At 39.2% G+C, this 27,154-nt stretch overlaps 1 protein-coding gene across 1 annotated transcript in view; it reads right to left on the bottom strand.

Annotated features, from left to right (window-relative positions):
- The window catches only part of LOC108294014 (S-adenosylmethionine mitochondrial carrier protein), a 147,905-nt gene that overhangs the window by 26,226 nt on the left and 94,525 nt on the right, over positions 1 to 27,154 (bottom strand). Inside the window, exons 2-4 of the mRNA XM_017515729.1 lie at positions 25,560 to 25,945; positions 9,919 to 10,075; positions 3,553 to 3,662 (exon numbers count right to left, since the gene is read on the bottom strand). Coding sequence (XP_017371218.1) covers positions 3,553 to 3,662; positions 9,919 to 10,075; positions 25,560 to 25,592 — 300 coding nt within the window. The 5' untranslated portion in view covers positions 25,593 to 25,945. The remainder of the gene's footprint in view (positions 1 to 3,552; positions 3,663 to 9,918; positions 10,076 to 25,559; positions 25,946 to 27,154) is intronic.

Here is a 27,154-nt window from a genome sequence, read left to right on the forward strand (position 1 = left end):
ACTCTAGCCTGAGTGACAGTGAGATCGCACCATTCATTCATTTGTAAATATGTGTGTGAGTGAACATCAAGAAGTACTTCATGTGGAAAGTCCTCAATCTACATTCACAATTGTCCTCTTAAGATTCTCTAGGAATTGTCACAGCTGGTGGCACACACCTGTCGTCTCAGCTACTGAGGATCCCTTGAGGCCAAGAGTCTGAAGCCAACATGGGCAAATTACCAAGAGCCCAGCTCCATGAAAACTATAAACAGGTGTTTGATATTTTGGCCTTACCAATTCAGGGACCAAGGAAACCCCAAGAGACACAATCCAATAAGAATGTCCTTATCTGTTTTAACCCCAGTCTCATGAATACTTGTTTCCTAATCTAAAGTCCACCTACCCCACCTCCCATGCCTAACAGTCCACATGCCAAATGTTATGACATCATATTTGGAAATCTTAAAAACTTTGAGCCTTTTTCCAAGGCTCCAATTTTTTTTAATATTAGTTACAAATATTAGGAGCATTAGAATTTTTTAGAATTAGAGTATTTGTAGAACAGAACTTTCTACCAATAGAAGATACAGGATTAACATGAGAAATCTAATAGCTACTATTTGCCCTACCTATTATATCACTCTATTTTCTTGGACAGAAGTTTATAAACTGAAGAAAGCCTGCCCTTCAACATGGCCAACGAGCTTTCATGCAAGATAGCCCCATGTGAAATGAAGTGGCCAGGTTCTTTTTTTGCTGTTTGCTCTCAACAACGTATCAACAAACATAACTATATATACTCCAAACTAACTACAAGTAATGAGACTGCAATGCCAGAACGTAATCATCAAAAACAATTTTAAAAAGAAATGAAGTAATGACAGATGCTACCACACGGATGAACCTGGAAAACACTACACTAGCTGAAAAAAGGCTGTAACAAAAGGCCACATATTGTAGGATTCCATTTATATGAAATGTCCATATGAGGCAAATTCATAGAGACAGAAAGTAGACAAGTGGTTGCCTAGGGGTGGGGAGGGTTGGGGTGAAATGGGGATTGTGACTGCAATGGGTAAGGGCTTCCTTAGGGGAGAGATGAATGTTTTAAAATGGAGTTTGGCAATGGTTGTACAACTCCGTGACTATGGTGTAAACCACTGAGTTGTACACTTTAAATGGGTGAATTGTATGCTATGTCAACTATGTCTCAAGAAAACTGGTTTAAAAAAAATTATCTCCTTTATGTTAATTTTTACTTTTCTCTTACCTCTTTTTTCCATAACCCCAATTCACTATATTCTTAAGCAAGGAATATTAGCTTACTAAGCAGTTTGTAGATTCTCGTTCAAACTTTCTAAAGAAAAAAAGTGCATCAAAAAACAATTCACAATATAACACAATTTTTTAATGTAAATGTTATAAAGGCTAATTCATTTCCCAAGTATTCTACGTAAACATATGCCATTACTGGTCTAATTACAAAGAAAAATGTGATTTGCTAAAAGGCTTACAAACCTAAGACTTCTTCTTCATTGTGTTGTCCATTTCTATTATGCCCATCACAAGGCTGGGGGGTTAACAGGACTGCATGACTACCAGGCTGTGTGATTTGAAAATAACACGAATAAGCAACAGACAAGGCTGTCCCTCAGTATTGTGCAGAAAGGGTAGGGAGCAAGGTAAGTTAATGAGGGTTATGAAGAAACTTTTATTTGTATTACACATTTCTCTTCTGCATTAGTTTCGAGGTGTTTAAAAAAAAAAACAAAAACATAACCGTGTTTATGATTTCGGTTTAAAAATGTCACTTTCGACCAGGCACATGGTTCATGCCTGTGATCCCAGTACTTTGGAGAGGCTGAGTCAGGAGGACTATATGAGGCTGGGAGTTCGAGACCAGTCTGGAAAACATGAGACCCCCATCTCTTCAAAAATAAAAACAGAAGTATCACTTATACTTACCACTTACAGTATTGTGTTCTACTTCAACTCAAATTATTTACAAAGGAATGAGTTTGTCATTGTTTCCAATTTTACTTCATTATAATGACACAACAAATGATCTATAATGACACTGTCTCTGCAGTATTCAATAATACTTGCCCTGTGGGCTATTAATATTTTTATTAAAGTTCTGATTATGCTTGAAAAAAGTTGATCTTGTTGGGTGCAAAGTTTTACATATATCAACAGGCCAATCTTGCCATGTGTTGTTCAAATCTTTTACGGCCTTAATAAATTTATGCCCACCTGTTCTTAATGCTCTGAGACAGAGATGTGACTATCTCCAACTAAGACAATAGTTTTGTTCATTTCTCCTTAAAATTCTGCCAGTTTTTGCTTTGTATGTTTTGAGACTATGTTATTCAGTACAGATTCAGGCTTGTTACAGCTCCTGAAATAACTGCTCCTGTATCATTATGCACTGGTCTCTGTTTTTTGCCTAGAGTATTTTTTCCTAATACTAATATTATGCCACAAACTCTTTTTCAATTAGTATTTCTCTATTAGTTAAGGTTTCATCACTGTTAGTGATAAGGATAAGGATTATAGAGATCTGAGCAGCAATTATGGGCGCTAATTAAGCAGTTTGTGTAAGGCTGTTGCCTTTGCATCTAGTGTTTGGATAGAAATCAACAGGTAGGCGGCCAGGCGTGGTGGCTCATGCCTGTAATCCCAGCTACTTGGGAGGCTGAGGCAGGAGAATCACTTGAACTAGGAGGCGGAAGTTGCGGTGAGCCGAGATAGCGCTACTACACTCCAGCCGGGGCAATAAGAGCAAAACTCCGTCTCAAAAAAAAAAAAAAAAAGTGATATGGTTGCTCCTGCTGTTTCTAAGAAATCAATGGGCAGGCAACAGGGAAGGAAAGCTGGATGTGAAGTGGGGGAGGAACAAGGACAGGCTAGAACACACATTTATTTCTCACCAGCCCGTGACAGAACTTGAAGTATAAGCTGGCGCCCGGCATCACAGAGCCCACAAATCTGACCTACAATTTGGGGAAGCTGATGGAGAAGAACCAGCGGGAGCTGGAGGAGCTGGAAGCCAAATGCCAACACGGTAATACAGCAAAGTCAGTGACAGGGCATGTGAGCTGCAACAGTGCCTGACCATGTGCCAACCTTCTGAGCATAAATCCAGCAGCTGCTTCGCTTCTACCTTACAAAGAACATGCAGATTTCTCTTGTGGCTGATCCAAACTGAAACTACTTCAGAAGGAAATTCTGGGAAAAGCAGTTTCAGCTCAGTTGTGCTGACACAATACAAAGCTGTCACAATTCGCATTGGATACCTTCTTCTACCTCTTTTTCTTTTTCCCATATAATTATGTTTTAGATCCATCTCTATAAATATACATAGCTTCCGTCCTATCTAAGGCTCTTTTAGTTGTCAGGCTCTATCTTTTAACTGTCATATTTAATCCATTTACATTTGTTGGTATTTATGACTTTCATAATTAAAAAATAATTTAAAAAAATAAAATATGTACTGAAAACATATGCATGACTTGCATTTCTGAAGTATTTTATACACATGGTATATATTTGTAAGTATTTCTTACTTACCACTTCTCCAGCAGAGGCAGCCAACATATGTTTCATAGGTGTCAAATATGAAGATGAATCAGTATGCAAAAACCACTTCACATATTCATAGGTGATAAAAAATGCAGCAGCTGAAATTTAAAACAAGCCAGTCTTTCACAAAGTTTAAACACATATTCAAACTGTTAAGAAACATGTTTCTCAAAAGGTATGACAATAATTACTAAATTATGAGATAATAGAAAAGGTGATAAGCACGTATCTTTTTTTCCTACTCCCACTCTTTCAGAATTTACTGAGACCATGTTATATGCCTCATCCTAGACTTAAAAAATGCAGAAAATATAATGCCTACCCTGAGGGAGCATACGAGCTAATCCAGCACTTACCAATTATACTGAAAAAATACTTAAACATTTTTAAAGTCAACGTTAGAAAAGGGTAAGAATTTCTATGATCCACAATATGTGTGGCCATAAAACAATCAAACTACATTGATAAATACACAGGTTAAAATTACAAACATAAAATTTAACCTAAAGAAAATGTCTATTCTACAACGCTTTACTGCTGGTTACACAAAATAACCATGGCTATTTTTTTACTGCATAAATTCACCTTTACATCAAGAAAACAATCAACCATTTAATTAAAACTGGAAATCAAAATCTCTAAAAAGCTACCCCATTACCATGAACTAATCGTAGCTGCCCCTGAGAGCTTTAAAACTTTCTATGTACTGTTAATCAATATATGTTTATCAGTTGGATAAAAGATAAGGCATAAGAGATAAAGGAATGACAAATTAATCTTCTGAAGGACATTTCAACATGTCACAAAGTCTGAAACACTGAGGAAAACAGCTTGATAGGGAAAATCAGTTCTCCAAAGTCAACAATCTTGTAAAGGATCTTCACATGCCAACAAATATGCACTAGACCAAATGAAGGGGCACGCCATCCATGAATGAATAATAACCAGTTCAGGCAGTTTTACGCGGTTAACACAGCCTATTCCCATTTGTGTTTCTTCATATGATTTTTCCACTTATGCCCACTCACTAAATGTGCAGCTATAATACCTCCAATTGCATTCAGCTGTTAAGTTCTGCCACTATACATCCTACCCTCCTAACCCCCAGGAAAGGGAGAAAGATAGTGGTAAAACTTCCTCCATTTCATGGCTAACCACCTCAACCTCGTCTAACTTTATGGCTTCTTTTGTGACATACACGATCCCCTTAAGAATATAAGTTCCAGGTTCCTAACCTCCCTCCACGTCCCCCCAGGGGCATCCAAGAAGGCCTCTATTAAATGTCAGTACAGTCAGGTTCCAAGTGGGGGCACTGAACAAGCTAAGGCAAAGAAGAGGGGCTGGGCTACCTGATAACTATAGTTTCCTCCAGCTCAAAAAGAAAAAAACTTATATATATAACATATATATATGGTTTCTCTACATTCCCTTTGAAATAGGGAGTAACACATAAGTCTTCTCTTCACCTCTTTCCATCTTTGGTACCCTCTAGCTCAACCCCAACCCCTCACTCCTGCAGCACAGGTTTACAAAAACATCCACAGCCACTGATGATCAACTATAGTGAAGCTCTGTACTCAGATTAGAATCTTAGCCAATAGCAAAAGAAAAAAAGACACCATACAAAAAAAGTCCAATTCAATCAAAATTTGCAGCAAAAACAACACTAGTTTTGAAACCCTGGTACTTTGATTTTTCCCTAGCATCTCCCATTCACTGAAGTTTGGTGGATGGCAAAAAAAAAAAAAAAAAAAAAAAAATTCAAAACCACATTTTAAATGTAAATTCCTAAGAATGTAAAACCTGTGATCTTAATGACGACATCATGCAACGTATACACTATAGCTAGTAATACACCTCCCCACAATAATCTTTATGTGCCATATGTAAGAGAAAAAGATCTTTAGAGCAATGAATGTAAATGAAGAAGACACCATAAAAAAATGGTGACCAAAAGATAGAGACTTAGTGACATGCTTCTTCGCAATTCCCTAGTTCAGAGGTTCTCAAACTTGTCTAAATATAAGATTCATCTTAGGATTTTTTTTAAAAAAAAAACATCCAATGCCCAGGCCATATCTCAGACCAATTAAGTCACAATCTCTGGGGTTAGGTGACAAGGACCAGTACAGGTGATCCTTGAACATGAGTTTAAATGCACAGATTCACTTATACAAATATTCCAATATACAATAAATATATTGGCAAATTTTTTGGAGATTCGTGACAATTTGAAGAAACATATATGAACCACATTCCCTAGAAATATCAAAAAAAAATTAAGAAAAGGCTGTTTCATTAATACATAAAATATATGTCAATACTAGCCTATTTTACCATTTACTAACATAAAATATATTATAAAAAGCTAAAATTTATCAAAACTTACAAACACAAACCACAGATCAAATCATTCATAATTGAGAGAAATGTAAACAAAGGTAAAGATGGGTCAGGCACAGTGGCCCACACCAGTAATCCAGCACTTTGGGAGGCTGAGGTTTGAGCTCAGGAGTTCAAGACCAGCTTGGGCAACATGGAGAAACCCTGTCTCTACAAAAAAAATAAATAATTAGCTGAGTGTGGTTAGCCACACCTGTAGTCCCAGCTACTTGGGAGACTGAGGTGGGAGGATCACCTGAGGCTGGGAGGTTGAGGTTGCAGTGAGCCAAGATCATGCCACTGCACTCCAGTCTGGGCAATGGAGTGAGACCTGGTCTCAGGGAGAAAAAAAGAGAGGTGTAGTGTTAAATTAAAACTGCATAAAATTAACTGTAGCATATACTGTACTCTGAGCCACCTCCTCTTGCTGTAATGAATTCAGGTGTTGCTGAGTGGCCACTTAAAATGCCATGTGACAGTAATTATCTCCAGAAGAGTGGTTCATCTCCCCCAATAAGTTGCGTATCGTAGTACAAAAGGACCTCTCCCAGTTCTTATGTATTTTTTGTTGTGGTTAGTGCCATATCACAAGCTCTGAATAATGCCATAGGACCCACAAAGTGCCACTAGTGATGCTGGATGTCATCACATTACGAGAAAGCTCCTAAGAAGCAAAAAGGAGTCATGACATTGTAAGAAAAATTGCTTGTTAGGTACTACAGACTGAAACCTGAATGAATCCAGCTTAATTTATTGTATATTAAAAAAAAAGAAAGAGAAAAAAATTCATTAACCCAGCTCTGCAGCTTTGCAAAGTAACTTTTTTCTTGTTTTGAAAACGCAGCTTTTATGTGGGAAAAGAATTGCTATAATAAAGGCATATTTATTATCCCTAAAATGATTTGAGAAAAAGCAAAGTAATTTCATGACAAAAAAGAAAGGTAAAGGATCTAAAGCTGAAGGATTTAATGCCAGCCAAGGATGGTTTGATAATTTAGAAAGAGATTTGGCTTAAAAATGTCAAGGTAATAGGAGAAGCAGCTTCTGTCATTCATCAGTCAGTAATCAAGTTCCCAGCTGCCATTAAGTAAATCACTGAGGAGAAAGGAAACCTGCCTGAACAGGTTTCTCATGTAGATTAAAGTGCCCTATTCTGGAAAAAGAAAAATGTCACAAGGACATTTATTAGTAAGGAAGAGAAGCAAGCAAATCCTTCACAGCATTCATGACAAAGCCAATCAAGAAAATAATAAAAGAGATTGTGGATGTGGGGAAAAAAAAAAAAAAAGTTGGGGGTGAAGGGTTTCAAAATATAGATCTTAAAGAAATTCAAGAGCTAACAGACACCACACCAGAAGACTTAACAGAAAACAACTTGGTGGAGATGACTGCTTCCAAACCAGTGTCAACTGATGAGGGGAAAATATAGAAGGAGCGCCAGAAAAGAAAATGACATTAGACAACCTGGCAGAAGGGTTCTGATTATTAGAGACTGCTTTTGGTTTCTTTTATGACAAGGACTCTTCTACAACATGGGCACTGAAACTAAAGCAAATGGTGAAAGCATTGGTACCACATAGAATCATTTTTAGAGAAAAGAAACAGCAAAAAAGTGAGAGAGAAATTATGATTTATTTCCATAAAGATACACCATGTGGGCCTGCTTCTCCTGCCTCCCCTTCTACCTCCTCTACTTCTTCTGCCTCTGCCACCCCTAAGACACAAAGACTAACTCCTCTTTTTCCTTCTCCTCAGCCTACTCAACATGAAACACATTGATGACCCATTTCCACTTAGTGAATACACGTTTTCTCTTTCTTATTATTTTCTTAATAACATTTTTTTCTCTAGCTTACTTGATTTTAAGAATACAGTATATAAAACATTTGCCAGGCACAGTGGATCATGCCTATAATCCCAGCACTTTGGGAGGCCAAAGCAGGCATATCACATGAGGTCAGGATAACATGGTGAAGAACAATCTCTACTAAAAATACAAAAATTAGCCGAGTGTGGTGGTGTGCGCCTGTAATTGCAGCTATTTGGGAGTCTCAGGCAGGAGAATCACTTGAATCTGGGAGGTGGAGGTTGCAGTGAGCTGAGATCGTGCCACTGCACTCCCTGGGTGCCACAGCAAGGAGAATTGCCTGAACCCAGGAGGCGGAGGTTGTGTTATATGTTATAACATATAACACATAAATATATGTTAATATGTAACACACATACAAAGTATGTGTTAATCAACTATAATATCATTAACGCAGCAGCAGGCTATTAGTAAAGTTTTGGGGGAGTCAAAAATTACATTCTGATTTTCAGCTGCACAGGAGAGGTTGGCACCCCTGCACTCCATGTTGCTCAAGGTCAGCTGTATTTGTTTAAGCTCCTCAGCAATTAGGCGATTTCAAAGTAGACAAATTTGGGAACCCATGCCCCTCTCCCACACTTAAAACTATGCCTGGCATGGAGTTGATGCTCAATAACAACTTGTTACAATTACTCAAATATTAACACATACAAAAAGTCAAGGATGACCAAAAGAGTTCGCCAGTCTAATGATGGCTGGGGGATGGGGAAGAGCAGGAGGGGAAAAAAAAAAACAAATACTATTTTTCTCTTTGCACTATAAATTTTTATATAAATGTTATGCTCACAGATTGAACACTTAAATGTCAGCTTAAGGGTAAAAATTTCTTGCCAGGCGCAGTGGCTCATGCCTGTAATCCCAGCTCTTTGGGAGGCCAAGGTGGGCAAATCGCAAGGTCAGGAGTTCGAGACCAGTCTGGCCAACATAGTGAAACCTCTTAAAAAAAAAAAAAAAAGTAAAAATTTCTCATTAATTATCCCGCAAAAAAACAAAAGCAAATCGCAGAATTTAAGAATCTTCTAGAGCTGTGGTTCTGTGGGTGTGTCTTATGTGTGGTGATTTTTTTTATTGCTTTAGTTTACTTTTGAATGCCACTAGAGGCATCCAACAGTAAACAAAGTAAGTATCTGCAAACAGTATACCAAGAAGCAGATTAAACAAAACAGATTATACTGACTAAAGAATAAGAGAGTCATAAGTCACATGACTTCAGAAACAAAACAAAAGTTGCTGGAAGGAGAGTATCCAGGAGAGCATTAGTGAGAAACACTTGCATCATCTAAGAGCAACTGAATTAGGATAGAAATCTTTAATGCCTCTTAGGTTCACCTGCTCTCTAAGATCTCCAAAGCAGCTATCATCAAACTTGGCTTCACACTGTAGTCACCTGGGAATTTATTAAAACTTATGATACCGAGGCAAAACCTAGACTAATTAAAATTCTAGGATGACACAGGATATCAGTATTTTTTAAGGCTTCCCAATGGATTCTAACGTGCAGGTAAAGTTGAGAATGATTGTTCTGAGGAATCACAACATTAAAATAACACTTTAAGGATTCTAGCTGGAAATTTGAACAACAAAAACCATTTTTAAAAGATTGCTCTTTTTTCCCTATTACAAATAGGAATCTGTAACACTATCTGATTCAAAAATAATGAGTTAGGCCCAGCACAGTGGCTCATGCCTATAATCCCAGCACTTAGGAAGCCCAGGGTGGACAGATTGCTTGAGCGTAGGAGTTTGAGAACAGCCTAAGCAACATGACAAAACCCATTCTCTACAAAAAATACAAAAATTAGCTGGGCATGGTGGTGCACCCCTGTAGTCCCAGCTACTTAGGGGGCTGAGGCTGGAGTGTTGCTTGAGCCCAGGAGGTCAAGGTTGCAGTGAGCTATCATCTCACCACTGCACTCCCGCCTGGGTGACAAAGTGAGACCCTGACTTAAAAAAACAGTAATATATAATAACAGGTTAAAGAAGGAAATTCAGAAGATAAGCTTCAACACACAAGGAATTCTATGTGGGGTAAGACCACACACCATTCTGAAAATTCCATTTTATCTTGGCTTTACAGGAGTAAGAATAGCAATATAATATTTTACCATTAGGGAAGGATCCAATAGCAGCAGAGGGAACACCAGCATATATTCCATGAAAACCACCAGCCTTGTGAAATCCTTGAGGACTCTGCAGCCTGGTTTTAATGGTATCCAGAGGAAATAATATCAAGTCAACAGAAACACCTGCTACCCCACCAGCCTTTGAAAAAAAAGAGGAGGGGAGAAAAAGAAAAAAATAAAATAAACAGTTAAAACAAAATAAGCTCTCTGCCACTTGGCAGCAAGGATAGGAAGAAGGCAGTCTTTAAAGCACATTTCTCATTCCTCTCAGTCCACAACTTCTGTGGCCTTCAACCTAAACCTAGAAGTTTTCCTTGGAAAATAGCTACATTTTCAAGTTGTAAATTTTATATTTTCTTTTTAAATCGATTTTTAATACAAAATTTTTTAAACAAAATTTAAATTCATTGTTAATACAGTACTCACATGGTTCAAAAAGCTAAAAATAATTTTTTTAAAAAGGCCAGATGTGGTAGCTCATGCCTCCCAGCACTATGGGAGGCAGAGGAAGGAGGATCACTTGAGACCAGTTGAAGATCAGCCTATGCAATACAGTGAAACCTCATCACTACAAGAAATAAAAAATTAAGCTGGGCATTGTGGTTCCAGCTACTTGGGAAGCTAAGGAATAAGGATCACTTGACCCTGAGACTTCAAGGGTTCAGTGAGCTATGATCATGCCACTGCAATCCAGCGTAGGCAACAGAGCAAGACCCTGTCTCCTAAAAATAAATAAACAGCCAACAGAAACAAAAATAAACCTCAGAAAGGTAAAAAGTTCAAACTTTCCTTCCAACCCTCTTCCTAATAACTCAGGTAACCACTTTTATTGGTTTCTTGTTGTATCCTTCCAAAGTTACTTTAAACATATATAAGCAAGAATGAACATATATTTTAGTTTCCGTTTCTTTAAAAAGATGACGTACAATATGCACTATTCTGCACTTTTTTTTATTTAACAATTTATCTTGATCTTTTTATATCAGACCAAAAGTTTTATTACTGCCTTAACTAATAAGCAGTGAATCTGAATTGACTCCTTTGAGACTTGAATTTTGAAACAGCTTATGATCCCTGTGAATCTGGATCTGTATTTTAAGAAACACACATCTAAAGATTCATACAGTATTATCTCCACTTAAAATGTATTTGAAAATTCCTTGATAATTTTTAAATCGAGAATAAATTTTTTAAGGAGCTAAATTACTAGAGGAAATTAAAATCCAGCCCAAACTAGTCATCTCCCAAGAGATACCATGTTGCTTTGGAGAAGCTGTACTTTAAAAACTAATTCCTGCTAAATGGATTTTGGGGGAAAAATGATTAAGAAATAACTCTGTAACTCATGATTATAGTGAAGCATATCTAGAATATTTTTAAACTGGTTACACCTTAGTCAAAGAAAACAGAAACTGAGAAAATATAAACACAAAGAGCATCAAAGTAAGGTTAATACATATGAATCCTTACATGTGTGATTATTAAAATACAGATCTAGATTCGCAAGGATCATTAGTTGTTTCAAAATGTGGGTCTCAAAAAAGTCAATACAGATGCACTACTTGTTAGTTAAAAAGACAAAAACATAACATTTGTTCTGATACAAAAAGATCACACAGATCTAAAGGCATCATTTAAAGATGTGAGTCATAGTTTACAATAGGCAGACAGAAGCACTATAAAGAGGAGACTGTTTCCTACATACTAATTTTTTGACTGAATTGCTAGGTTTTGCTGTATTTTGAATTCTGAACCATGTGAATATATTACCTATTCAAAAAGTAAAAATCTACATTTTTAAACTATACATTTCATGACAAAGGAAAACAAAACAATCAGTATCATTCAAACATACAAGCCAAGTTCAAATTGATTGACTGTTTCCATCCTTTGAGTTTACAAAAGTTCATGTGCTACAAAGCTTGGTACCTATTTCATGTGCTACAATGCTTGGTACCTAGCAAATACTATCTGCTTTACTTACCACTCACCATAAAACCATCCCAGAAGTTAACTGGAAAAATGAAATACTTTAATGATAAATCCAATACCTATTTTCAAATTAATTAGCACAGGTTATAAAAAATTAATTTACAATAGATAAAAGTACATTACTACAAGTTTAATACTATACTTTATGATCAGCCCAAAGACATGAAAGAAACCCAAAGACCCTAAAGTTCTACTCTGCAAATGACCTAAGAAGACATCTCCCAAAAGGGCACAGAGATGTGCCAGGAGAGAAACCAAGCAGTACCAAAAGAATATCCAATAATGTGGGATTTCTTTCTGGATATAAAGGCGGCCTTCCCTACGTCATGGGAAAAAGTTCACAAGTAATGTAGGAAAGTAAAAAGGCCACTCTTCAAAACTCTTCTTACTTGTTTCAGGATTTTTATAAAATTCAGTAAGTAGAGACAGGCATGGTGGTATGTACCTGTAATCCCCGCTACCTGGGAGGCTGAGTCAGGAGTCTGAGATTACAGTGAAGTATGATTGTGCCCATGAATAATCACCATGCTCCTGCCTGGGCAACATAGGGAGACCTCATCTCTAATAATAATTTGGTAAGCAAATATTTTGCCTGCCTCCTCATTTTCTCAAAATACAGAGAGAATAAAATCCTGGTGAGAATGTTTCATGTGACTAGATTATTTAAAAACATGCTGCACTTTACCTAATTTTCTCTTTAATCTTAGGATTCAGAGAAGTGCTATCTAATGCTAAATTTTAATCAATAAGTTAATTACTCTTTTAATTTAGTTGGCTACTTTACATATATTGATTCTCTAACCCTTCTTTCATCACAATTCTTATGTTCCGAGGAAAAAAATGACCAGATTCAATCTACTTGTCTGGTAAAACATGTCTCAAGAATTACTAATCGCTTCTACGGATTTCAAACTTCTATGTAACTCAAAACTCGTTTAAATTCAAGAGACAAAAAAAAAATCAACTAACAGACAAACTGAGGAATAAGAATATCTATATATTTAGCCACATAACAACGTATTTCAGATTTAGATAAAAACTTTAAGGAATGCCTATAAACTTGTATCAGTATTGTTTTATATGCAATGATGTATAAAATATGTAAGCCAATAACAACCTAATTACAAAAAACTCTATCGAACTTTCATTCTTCAGCCCGAAAATTTTATTTTGTTATAATCATTTATCAGAAGGTTATCAGGCAAGTAATTAGATTCATAATTTATGGTAGCTTACACTGAAAAATTCTAACAACTAGGAAAAAATCCAAAGAAATAGAACATAACCCAGATAACCAGCAAACCTTGCTAGAGCACCACAATGTATTGAGATCTCGGTATCATATAGATAAAATATATGTCTCTACCTTAAGTTAAAAAATGTATGACGTTCTAGGCTGCAGAGAGGAAGTGCCTAATTATTGCTCTGCAATTACTCTGAGAAGTGAAAGGTCAGAATTACATGCTATAAAACTTTTTTTCTCAAAAGGAGGAGGGCACAACACCACAAAGAAAGCATCACTGCTCCCCTCTAGGACAAAACCAAACCATCTGTGTAATGTAACTAAGCAAAATCAACACAGGCCACTGGCCTAAACGACAGCTAAGAAGAACCAGCCATAATGAGGGAAGGTGCTCTCTTTCCAGGTCCACGAGGGGGCGTAGTTTTAAGGGCAAGAATGTCCCAGTGCCATGCCCCACTCCCAACTCTCTCCATCTGGGAGATTTAAGGGTTTATGTTTGAATTTTGCCAGCAAAGGAAGAAACTAAGAGTCAATCACCCCAGTGGAAGTTTAAAGGAACTCCTTTCATTGGCCAGAGGAACTTGGGAAGGTGGGAATTTCTCCCAGGATAAATTCCCCTGCTCCTTCACCAGCACCAGGTTTCCAGCTCTCTGGAATCCGCACCCACGTGGTGGGAGCTCCCTTTCCCCTCTGGGATTTTCCCCTCTGGGATTTTCCCCTGTGGAATCCCCTTCCACACTCTTCATGGAAGTCTCTCTCTTCTCTTTTCTCTACCTTAATAAAATCACCTTTCTGCAACACTTCTTGGGTCCGGTATTTACTTTTATGAGCATATGGCGCACCTGCAGTGGTCCCATCGCTTACTCTTTAAGAGATTGGAGACCAAGAACCCACAGCATTCTCTTGGGGGAGCTGTGCCTCACCAGCACCCAAGAAAAAGCCCGGTTACAATAACATTAACATGCCTTCTCAAGGGAAACAGTCCCCTGACTTGCTCAGTTTCCTCCACAATGAAGTGGTCACCCATGATGTGAACACCACCATCTTCCTCACTGCAGAGCTGCCACCTCTGGTTTCTGACATACTTGTCACCTTCCCCACTTCTCATTCACTCTCCCTGCAATGCCCGCTGCCTCTCTGTATCAATCATTTTCACAAAAATGCAAATTTCATCTTGCCACTCTCCAGCCTATAAATCTTCCAAACTTTCCAACAACACTGAGGATGAAGAAGAAAACCCTAGCACGGCCTTTAAGGTTCTGGAAGTTCTGGAGCCCCTCCAACTCCGTAAACTTGCACTATGTGCCCTTTGCTCAGTCCTTTCTTGCCACCTCGATCTTTTCCTCTAAATCATCCAATCTTCCACATTTTAAGGACTTTGTACAGGTGCCGTCTAATCTCTAGTTCAGGTTTAGAGTCTCTTGTTTCCAAGCACCGAACACAATTTTAATTACATAGTTTTGCCTCTGACCATTTGTTCAGTACCTGTCCAACTAAACCATAAGATTTGTATCTGTTTTGTTTACTAATATGTTCCCAGAAACAGCACATATTAATAGGAGGCACTCAATGGCTCTAATAAAGGGTTACTATTTCTATTTTAGAAGGCATTACAAATCAATCTTAAAAAGGTACATTTAATTTTTCTCAAAAATAGCAAAAGACAGGACTAGGCAATTCACAAAAGAAAAATATAAATGACTAACAAAAATATGAAAATATGCTTCCTCATCATCAGTTATCAAATAAAAACAAAATATTTTCCCAATTAAATTGGAAAAAACTAAAAATATGAAGAATGGGTATGGGCACTATTGACAAAAACATTACCATAATCTACTGGAGGACAATTTGGCAAAATGAACATTTTAAATTATCAAACCCTTTGATCCAGTTATTTTATTTCTAAGCATTTCTTCCCCAGAAATAAGTGCACAAACATACAAGAATGTCTACTGCTGCATTTCTGTAATAGGAAAAAATTGAAAATGACCTAAAAATTCCTCCACTGGGGTCTTAAGTAAATTAAGTTATACTCAAATAATAAACTGCTACATAGCCTTTAAAACAACAGGTAGGTTGGGCGTGGTGGCTCACGCCTGTAATCCCAGCACTTTGGGAGGCCGAGGCAGGTGGATCATGAGGTCAGGAGTTTGGGACCAGCTTAACCAACATGGTGAAACTCTGTCTCTACTAAAAATACAAAAATTAGCCAGGTATGGTGGTGGGCGCCTGAAATCCCAGCAACTCGGGAGGCTGAGGCAGGAGAACTGCTTGAACCCAGAAGCCAGAGGTTGCAGTGAGCCGAGATCATGCCACTGCACTTCAGCCTGGGTGACAGAACAAGAATACATCGTGGGGGTCGGGGGAAGAACAACAACAAGGTAGGGTATGGTGACTCATGTCTGTGGTCCCAGCTGCTAGGAGGCTGAGGTAGGAGGCTCGCTTGAGCCCAGGAGTTTGAGGTTGCAGTAAACTACGATCACCCCACTGCATTGCACTCTAGCTTGGACAACAGAGCAAGATCCTGTCTCTAATTAAATAAAAAAAAAAAGTGAGGTCAACCCATACTTATTGGCACAGAAACATACATTATACTCTTAATCAAATTAGCTATAAAACAATATATGCTATATAATTCCATCTTTTAAAATGTGTAGCTATTTGTATGTGTATAATTCGAAGTCTGGAAGCACAAACAGTAAATTGCTAGAAGTTAATGCCTCTGTGGAAAGAGATTCAGCATGAAAAATGTTATTACTATCTTGTTAATTTTTCATTTGCTCAAGTTTATAATGAATATTACAAAAATATAAAAGTTAAGCCATTCAAAATTAATGCTTTCCTGGAAAAAAACAAATCTCTAATTTCCTGGTTGTATATGATACATAGAAGCCATCCAGCAAATGGTAACTAAGAACCCTAAGCTACTTCCTCTGCAGCTTCATGATGCACCCTCTATAGACCTTGGAGATTCAACCAAGCTGACTACTCAAATGTCTCAAACATGTCCTGAAACAATTTCTTTTTTGAGACGGAGTCTTGCTCATCACCCATTCTGGAATGCAGCGGTGCAATCTCAGCTCACTACAACCTCTGCCTCCAGGTTCAAATGAATCTCCTGCCTCAGCCTCCAGAGCAGCTGGGTCTACAGGCACACGCCACCATGCTCAGCTAATTTTTATATTTTTAGTAGAAATGGAGTTTCACTATGTTGGCCAGGCTGGTCTCAAACTCCTGACCTCAGGTGATCCGTGCGCCTTGGCCTCCCAAAGTGCTGGGATTACATGCATGAGCCACTGCACCCGGCCATGTTCTGAAACTTCTCATTCCTGTGCTTCTGCTTAGGTTTTCCTCAATCTAAAACGCCCTTCTTATGCTTGTCTCCTGCCTATTGCACCCGGCAGACCACCACCGCCTCCACCCCGTTACATACATACATGCACATGTGTGCACATACACCCCTGCCAAAATCCTCTTCATTCTTAAAGCTGCAACCCAATGCCACATTCCTCATAAAGCCTTCCCCAATCTTCTAGTCAGAATTAAATGCTATGTCCTTGATGCTACCATATAATGTTTATATTTCACTTTTGGTACCAACCATCATGTCACACATTAAGATCCATCAGAGTAGAAGCCAAATCAGCCAGTCACCTCTGTCTTCCTAAATATCTAACCCAGGGCGTCTTATGTAGCAGGGTTGCTAAAACATAAATGTGGGGTGAGATAACACTCTGTAAAAAGATGAAATGTTCAGAAGAAATCTTGCAGTCAAGATCTGCTCGGCGGTCCCTGTTCTGGTCTGCCACAGCACTTGTGACAACCAAAAGCCTGGGTTAGCTATCTGCTGCAGTCTTCCCAGCATTCCCCAGCCACCCTGACTGCTTTGTGGAATACTCACGGGGACTTCTCCAGAAATCTCTGCTTATTATTACTTCCTAATGGAAAGAACTGTGACATTCAGTTTTGTTTAATGAGGCTAATCTCAAGGATAAAATAATAATGGTTCTAGAATTTGACTTGATTATTCTTCCATTTCTCCAGGAATTCTCTCAAATTAAGTACTGCCTAACACAGCTTTGGCATCAAACAGATCTGGCTTCAATCTCAACTTGGTCTTTATCTTAGTCTGTTCTCACACGGCTATGAAGAAATGCCCGAGACTGGGTTATGTATAAAGAAAAGTGGTTTAGTTGACTCACAGTTCCGCATTGCTGGGGAGGCCTTAGGAAACTTACAATCACGGCAGAAGGCAAAGGAGAAGCAGGCACCTTCTTCACAGGCCACCAGGACAGAGTGAGTGCAAGCAGGGGAAATGCCAGACACTTATAAAACCATAAGATCTCATGAGACTCACCATCACAAGAACAGCATGAAGGAAACTGCCCCCATGATCCAATTATGTCCAACTTTTGGTCCCATCCTTGACACATGAGGATTATGGGGATTACAATTCAAGATGAGTTTCTGAGTGGGGACACAGCCAAACCATATCAGTCTTCTTAGGAAAACGATTTAATCTAAGTCTGTGTTTCTTGACACAAGAAACAGAGAAAAGAGTACCTATATGTCATAGAGTTTTTGAGAGTTAAATAACATTAAATGAGAACTAAATACAATTAGATGAACCTGCTCTGGTTAGCAAAATGCCTGGCCCTTAATCAATTTTCAATGAACAGGAACTATTACATTTAGAATTATGTTACTATAAACATCCTTCAAAGTTTGCTGGTACCAATACTGACATGCAAATACTAAAAACCATGCAAAAGCCTAAAGAGTACTTTACCAAAAACTGAAGATTACATTCCTGTATTAAACTGAATTGACAAATTCATATATTAAAATCTGTAAATTCAAGTTTTTCAGTAGCAATAATGAATTAAAAGCTCTTCTCAAATTCTGCTCTCTGGACAAGAATCCTCAGTGAACTGACTCAACAGAAAGAAAATCATGTGATGCATAACAGAACATTCAGCATCAACTTCAAAAATTTAAGAGAAATAGTAGTGTTCAAATTGCTTTATGATTCTTGTACTTGAGTTTATAATTCATTTTTTAAAAGTAGAATATAAAATTGTACCTATATAACCATAGCTATAAAAAACGTTGCATAAGCACTTTTAAAGTGCCCAGTAAACAGTTAAGTTTTACCACCACTTGGAATTACATAATTAAGTTTTGTTTAACATCTGCCTCCTACTAAACTCGAAATCCATGAAGGTGGGGGATCACATTTTTGAGGCATGTAACCCCAAATAACAGAGCGAAGACCAACAACTATATCTGGTTAAGTGTGTAAAAGACACCTGATTTGGGGAGGTGAGATAATTGTGGGTATAACTTTTATCTTTATTTGTAATTGAATTAATGTTACTTGAATTTTGTCTATATTACAAAAAAAAATTAATAAAGCAACTTTCAACATGTAGTAGTAGGGTTTGGAAGTGGTAACAAAAGCACACTAAAAAGTCATTTACAGCTAAATTATCAAATACTAAAATTTTCTACGTACACCTTTCTTAAACAAAGAAAAATGAGAAAAGAAAGGTACTCCCATCTCTGGGTACTAGAGATGCACAAAAAAAAATGCCTCACAGTGATGGTTCGCAACTGTGGTTCTTGCATGATTGGTGGTCTACAAGCAGTGCTTTGCATGCTCTACTGGCTGAGCAAAATTTAGAATATACTTGTGATTAGGTAATTACTTGCTCAACACAAAAGCAAGCAAAAAGGGAAGACTTGCTCACTCTGACATAAATGCCAAAAAGAAACAAGTCACACAAGTCCTGAGAAAGTGAAGCACATTTCTCAATTTCTTATAAATTTGGAGTTAATATTTTCTTATCCGTTACCAACTGCCCTTTACTCCATATTAAAAACTAGGAGGCCACTATCCAGAAAAGATTTGAGGCAAAACAACAAAAGAGAAAACCTCCTTTAATAGTATACCCAATACTTCATTCATATTACCTTTCCTCACTCCACCCAAGAATCCCTGGCATCATAACCCATTTTGTTCCCCTCAGCTCTCCTACTGCCTGCCAGTAATTCTCAGCAAAAGAGTAGGTTCAGTGAGAAGACACCCAAGTATTATGAAAAAGCTCCCTAGATGACATCATCAGCCAAAAATCACCTCACTACAAAACAGAAGGAAAAAAAAAAAAAAAAAAAAAAAAAAAAAAACTACAAGCAGTCCTCACTTTGCATTGTACCTACATACATGAATTCCAGTTACCATGGTTTACTTAAATAACATGAATCTACCAACAACCCAGGTCAAATTTCAGTTACCCCAGCATACTGACTGTGAGTAACTGGAAAAGTGTAAAACTTACCACCTGTTCAGTCTACAAATCACAATGTAATTAACAGAAGTCACTTACTATCACTTCATGCAGACAGCAAAGCGTATAGCTGTATTACCTCCTTATCTCCATGTAATAAACACACATGGCATTTTACAAAAATAGAAAATTGATGAACAGAGATAAAAGTGCAAAGAAATGAAAAGTGGTAATACGAAGCTAAATAAAAATCAAACATAAATGGTGGTAAAGAAGAAACAGCTGGCCATGGAAATACTCATGTTGCTGTCATTAATCTAGATAAGTAACCAGAGAAAGTGAGAGCAAACTTAATATAAATGAGGAAAGTAGTTGTGATGAAAAGGATAACAATGTCCCAGAGTAAGTTATGCCAGCAAGTCTTCACATTAAAGGAACTCACAACATCGAAAGCACAAAAAACGTTAGAAGTTGATCCAAACTAAGAAAGCAGTATGACAACTTGCCATGGCATAAAAAGATGCTTCCTCTGTAATACATAAGGAGAACACAAGCAAATGTTCAAACTACTGTTAATAAGGTTTTATCCAAAAAAAATTAAGGTATTAACGTTTCTAATATTTTAAATTACAGTGCTCTAAATAAACACCAGCTTTGCAGTTTTTCACCTATATATTTACAGCCAAAGCATTTTTTAGGTTTTGACAAAATTAGGGTCAGCCAGGTATGGTGGCTCATGCCTGTGAAACCTTTCTCTACAAAAATAATTTTTGAAAAATGGTAAGAACAATGCAGGCTGGGCTCAGAGGCTCATGCCTGTAATCCCAACACTTTGAACCCAAGTCGAGAGGATTGTTTGAGGCCAGTAGTTCAAGACAAGCCCTGGCAACATAGCAAGACCCTGTCTCTACCAAAAAAAAAAAAAAAAAAAAAAAATTAGCCAGGCATGGTTGGTGCATGCCTCTAGTCCCAGCTACTCAGGAGGCTGGCCGAGGTGAGAGGATGACTTGAGCTGAGACAGCACCACTGCACTCCAGCCTGGGCAACAGTGCAAGACCTAGTCTCAGAAAAAGAACGCATATGATATGGTTTGGCTCTGGATCCCCACCCAAATCTCACCTTGAATTGTAGCTCCCATAATTCCCATACGTTGCAGAAGGGACCTGATGAGAGGTAACTGAATCATGGGGGAAGGGCTTTCCCATTCTGTTCTGGTGCTAATAAGTCTCACAAGATATGATGGTCTTATAAAGGGGAGTTCCCATGCACATGCTCCAGTCGGCAGCCATGTAAGACATGACTTTGCTCCTCCTTGGCCTTCCACCATAATTGTGAGGCACCCCCAGCCATGTGGAACTGTGAGTCCATTAAACCTCTTCCCTTTATAAATTACCCAGTCTCAGTTGTCTTTATCTGCAGCATGAGAACAGACTAATACAGTAAATTGGTACCCAGAGTAGGATGCTACCATCAAGATACCTGAAAATGTGGGAGTGACTTTGGAAATGGGTAACAAGCAGACGGTGGAAGAGTTTGGATGGCTCAGAAGACAGGAAGATGTGGGAAACTTTGGAACCTTCTAGAGATTTGTTGAATGACTTTGACCAAAATTTTGACAGTGATATAGACAACAAAATTCAGGCTGAGGTGGTCTCAGATGGAGATGAGGAACTTACTAGGAACTGGAATAAAGGTCACTCTTGCTATGCAAAGAGACTGGCAGCATTTTGCCCCTCCCTTAGAGATCTGTGGAACTCTGAACTTGAAAGAGATGATTTAGGGTACCTGGCAGAAGAAATTTCTAAGTGGCAAAGCATCCTAGAGGTGACTGAGCATAAAAATTCGGGAAATTTGCAGGCTGATAATGTGGTAGAAAAGAAAACCCCACTTTCTGGAGAGAAATTCAAGCTGGCTGCAGAAATTTACATAAGTAACCAGGAGCCAAATGTTAATTGACAAGACAGAAAATGGGGAAAACTGTCTTCAGGGCATGTCAGAGACCTTCATGGAAGCCCCTCCCATCAGAGGCTTGCAGGCCTAGAGGGAAAAAATGGTTTCCTGGATGGGTACAGGCCCCCCCTGCTCTGCACAGTCTCAGGACTTGGTGCCCTGTGTCCCAGCCACAGCTAAAGGAGCCAAGGTACAGCTCAGGCCATGGCTTTGAAGGATGCAAGCCCCAGGCCTTCACAGCTTCCACCTGGTGTTGGTTCTGTGGGTGTGGAGAAGAGCAAAACTGATGTTTGGGAACCTCTGCCTAGATTTCAGAGGATATACGGTTATACCATGATGTCCACGCAGAGGTGTGCTGCAGGGGCAGAGCTCTCCTGGAGAACCTCTGCTGGGGCAGTGTGGGAGGGGAGTATGGCTGCCCCAATAGGGGGTTCCCACACAGAGTCCCCACCAGGGCACCACCTGGTGGAGCTGTGAGAAAAAGGCCACTGTCCTCCAGACCCCAGAATGGTAGATCCACTGACAGCTTGCACCCTGTGCCTGGAAAAGCCACAGATACTGAATGCCAGCCCATGAAAGCAGCCAGGAGGGGAGCTGTACCCTGCAAAGCCACAGGGGCAGAGCTGCCCAAGACCATGGGAACCCGCCTCTTGCATCAGCGTGACCTGGATGTGAGACATGGAGTCAAAGGAGATCATTTCGGAGTTTTAAGATTTGACTGTCCTGTTGGATTTTGGACTTGCCTGAGGCCTACAGCCCCTTCATTTTGGCCAATTTCTCTCATTTGCAGTAGGTGTATTTACCCAATACCTTTAACCCCACTGTATCTAGGAAGTAACTAACTTGCTTTTGATTTTACAGGCTCATAGGCAGAAGGGACTTTCCTTGTCTGAGATGATGCTCTGGACTGAGGACTTCTGAGTTAATGCTGGAATGAGTTAAGACTTTAGGGGACTATTGAGAAGGTATGATTGGTTTTGAAATGTGAGAATATGAGATTAGGGAGGGGTTGGGGTGGGTTGATATGGTTAGGCTCTGTGTCTCCACCCAAATCCCATCTTGAATTGCCACTCTCCTAACTCCCATGTGTTGTGGGAGGGACCTGGTGGAAGGTTATTGAATCATGGGGAAGGGTCTTTCCCATGCTGTTCTTGTGATTGTGAATAAGTCTCACAAGATCTGAATGGTCTTATAAAGGGGAGTTCCCCTGCACATGCTCTCTTGTCTGCCACCATGTAAGACGTGACTTTGTTCCTCACTTGCCTCTAGCACAATTATGAGGCCTCCCCAGCCATGTGGAACTCTGAGTAAATTAGGACTTTTTTCTTTATAAATTACCCAGTCTTGGGTATGTCTTTTTTAGCAGTGTGAGAAAAGACTAACACAATGTAATCCTACCACCAAAAATACCTAGTGTTATTTTGGGATATTTCAATCTGGCTTTTTTTCCCCATGAATGCAATAGGTTTTAACAAAGCTTTAATTAGACACAAGCAAATATACATACATGCAATGTTGTTTTCTCTTAATTTGATCTCATAAGCATTTTCCATGTAATTACAATACATTCTCTTCACAAGCAATATTTTTAATGACTCCAGGCCAGTCCAAGAAATGGGTTTCCCATTACTTGCCTAATTCTTCCCCTATTGTCCCATGTTGTAGTTTCGTACTTGCTTCACTAAGTTAAATGTTATTAATATAAGTATCTTTAGGTTGCTCATACTTAGTTCCAGTCGCTTTCCTAAAAGTATGCATTGATCAATGTACTCTTTGAGGGTTGTTTCTAGACAGCCCACTGTGCTCCAAATGAAAACCAACATCCCAGAGGTTCTCCCCTTATTCAGTCCACTTCATGAAGCTTTAGGAAGGGAACATTTGAATCTCTGCTACTTGCCAGGCTCTGTTCTGCATGTTTAATGTTATCTCAATTATTCAAATCTAAGTTTCAAGACTTCAGCAATCATCTAGGCTTTTCATTCATTAAAAGTAGTACTGCATGCTTACATAGTGCCAGGTACTTGTAACATAGTAGTAGGCAAAACCAAACTCCCTCAGGAGTACTCACCCTGTCTCAAAGGCACTCCAAGATGTTAAAAAGTAGCCACTCCATTTCTGTACTACTTTGATAATAAAACATTTCAATGGCTCCCATTACACTTCAAATGAAATCCAAATTCTTTTCCCTAGCCCACAAAGCTCCACCTCAGCTGGCTTTGCCTACCCCTCCAATACCATCCCCAGACATGCTATCCTTATCTATTAGGCCTCACCATTTGAATACTCTAAGCTCTTTCCACGTGAGCTATTCACCATGACTGAACCTCCCACTCTGATCATCAAAAATTCAAGCCCCTTCCCATCTTTTAGGTCTTAGCTGAAATGTCACCTCTTTATGGCTTTCCTTGGTCACTCCATCTAAGAGGTTCACGGATATTTCCCTACTCTGCCATATCTTCAGTTTGTTTCTTTCATAGCACTTATTCACTGCAACTGTCTGTTGGCATTTCTTCCCTAATTGAGATGGGGTTTTGCTTATTCGCCACTTTATCTACAAATCCTACCACAGTACCCAGTGGGCAGAATCCATGGCAGATAAACTGTGTGCTGCATAAATGAAATGTTTTTCCTTCACTTGGAATGAAATTTAGTTTCTTCAAACTTCCACCTATTGATCCTAATTTTACTCTTTATAAATACATTGGGAAAAAAAGTATACTGCATGTGTATCATATCATACTTTAAATAAATATATATTTGTTAACTGCAGCACTCACCTGGTTTTTAGCAACTGCAACCTTTGCTGACTTCAGAGAGACTATCAAGAACCAGGTGAGGGCATGGACTTCCAGGTGACATCACCTGGGTTGGAACGTGAGCTCCAAAACTTACACAAAATGGATCTCACTTGTGTGACTTTGAACTAGTTCTCTAACCTCTTGGTATCCCTGTTCCCTCATTTGGAAAACTAGGATAAGGCTTCAATTGCTTTGAGAATCAAATGGGATAATGTAGGTAAAGAGCTTACCCCAGTTTCTGGCACAGGAACGTTAGTTGACAAACTACTACTGCTGTCTCACCAGCTAAACAGGAAAGCTCCTTGAAAGTGGTAACATTATTTCTTTACATTTCTAAGAGGTAGCTATACAAGATTAAACAAATCTAGATTTAAAGCCATCATCCTACAAGTCTGGCTAAGACATCCCTTTCTTCCATATATTCCCATAACACACTGAACCTAGCCCACCTGTTATTTATCCCAACAGTCATTTTACTATTTTGTCTCCAACACCTGACCCTTAGGAGCAGCTCTATCTTGTTCACCAGGTTATCCTCAACACCTGCAACACCAAAATTGGGTAACTAATAAAGCACTTCTGCCTTCCATTCACCCCACGATAATAATTTTTAAAATTATTTATTGTCTGTCTCTGCCCACTCCCACACAATGAAAACGCAGGCAGCCAATCTGTGTCTTGTTAACTGCTATATCTAGTAACCCCTACTAGAGGCTCCAAAATATTTGGTAAAAGATGTTTTATGTTGATTCTCGCAGTTTTCTGCTACGGAATTAAATACTAAGCCTGTCTACTGACTCCACAGAATTGTTGATGGGCTATGTGCGCTCTTCAATATATCTTCAAAGCCTAGGCTTGGAGTAGAAAAAGCAGATTATGTATTGAATGAACAGATGGACTTGTCATTTTCTAAGACTGAAAAGAGATGCAACAAAATGACAAACGTAGTATTGAATAGAAAGGCTGTGAGAGACTTGAGTAAGGTTTTGTTGTGTTACATACATACATTAACTCCCGACATCTCTACAGTAGTTATACTATTTTAAAGTAGTTAACAGTGAATAATGTTACCTCTTTTTTCTTTTAAGTAAATGAGTGTGCAAAAGACAACGAGTCAGGTACCCTCTCGTTCCCCAGCCTGTCTCTTACGACCTGCCAATACAGGCGTCGCCTTGACACCTAGCTCGCTGGTGGCCTGGGAGCCCCGCGCTACCTCTCAGACCTGGCTGCCAGTAACCCGAGGGCAGTCCAACGCGAAAAACCGGAAGACAGCTAGAGCAGAGCACCCCCACGGGCTACAGTATCGGATGTCGGCACTCCAAGCAACCCACCACACCGCCCCGCACTCACCACCAGCGAGGCCATGAATCCCGGCCGATCCATGGTACCGCAGACCTCGTCAAGACTACCACCCAAGTCAAACCAGAGACGGATAGCGTCCTCGTGCGCTGGGCGTCGCCATCTTTGAGGCGGGCCTGTCTTGCACTTCCGGGAACACGTGACGTAGAAGCACAACAACTGCACGTGCGACGCTGGGGAGGGGTGCCAAGAGGAGGGCCAGAGAGGAGGGGCGGGGCCTCAGGGAGCGTGGTCGAGCTGAGTCTCGGCAATTTTCTTACTTTAGTTTCCTGCAGCAGCCTTGTGAGCAGCTAGACGGAGGAACTCTCGCGAGCAAATGATCCTCGGCTGGGATCCAGGAAAGGACAACCCTAGAATGAGGCCGAAGTGATCCTGCACTGTAAACCCAAAAGAGGCGTGGCTATGGCGGAGGAGAGTCGTGAGGGGCAGGACTAACCTCGGCAGGCGAGATTCGGCATCCTATTCGGGTGTTTCATTTTGGTTTATCTTTTAGTTTTGTAAACAAATTTTATCCGAATTTATATTAAATTAACTTATCTGAAGGTTATTACATAAAGATATAGAAAAATACTTCAAAAATTTCCTTACCAGAGCTAAAAATTAACCTCTTCCATTTTTCCTTACACGCAGCTATTGCACTTAAAATTGTTTGTTCACTTGCTTACCTGCTCATGTGGTTCGCTGTTGTACCCATGTGTACACTTCAAAGCACACGTTATTAAGTACTTAATAAGATTTCTTGGAGTGAACCTCTTTATATTTATTAAACAAATACCTTGTAAACTTCTGTGTATATTAAGGGCCAGCTGCATCGCAGACGTGCTGCCAAGTGATTGACAGACATTATTTTCATTTAATCCTTTCACCAACCCTGTGCTGTCAGCACCACTACTGTCCTCATTTTACAGAGGCTCCTGAAGTCTCCAACAAGTAACAAACCCAGTATTGGCTACAGAGAACATAGCAGAGTGAGCACTGAAAATATACTTACTGCCCTCATCATCTCTCCTGAAAACCCTTATAATAGCCTGAGCAGGCTCCTTGCCTGGCCTTTCTTCAATCCCTATTCTATAACACTGCTAGACCTATTCTTATAATTATTCTTACTCTTTTCTAGGTAAAATGATCTAGAAATTATTTGCAGAATAGCTTTGAGTGTTAGATGAAATTCAGATTCTGAGCTATCACCTGCTGGATTTGGGCATAAGTTTCCCAAGATTGAGTTTTCTCCTCCGTAAAGTGCTAATAATGATAGTAACTTTTTCATGCAGTACTGTTATATTAATAGATTAGACGAGATAATGCACTCAAGTTCTTAGCCTAGTTCCTGGCTCATAGAAAGTACTCCCTAAAGATGATTGTAATGTCATTTCCCTGCTTACAGCTCCCCTCTGCTGCCAGTAGAGACAGTCCAGCTCCCTATCATGGTCTATACCTCTCAGCTGGTGTCTCCTGTCACTCTTCCCACTAGCCAGACTACACACAGACAGATTATACACTTTTGAGCCTCCTCATTTTGCCTATGTTGTTCTCTCTACCCAGAATACCTTTGCCTATGCTGCCTGTAGGCCCTCTGAAAACATGCT

Source organism: Cebus imitator, unplaced genomic scaffold, assembly GCF_001604975.1.
Source record: "Cebus imitator isolate Cc_AM_T3 unplaced genomic scaffold, Cebus_imitator-1.0 Scaffold556, whole genome shotgun sequence".
NCBI classification, from domain to species: Eukaryota; Metazoa; Chordata; class Mammalia; order Primates; family Cebidae; genus Cebus; species Cebus imitator.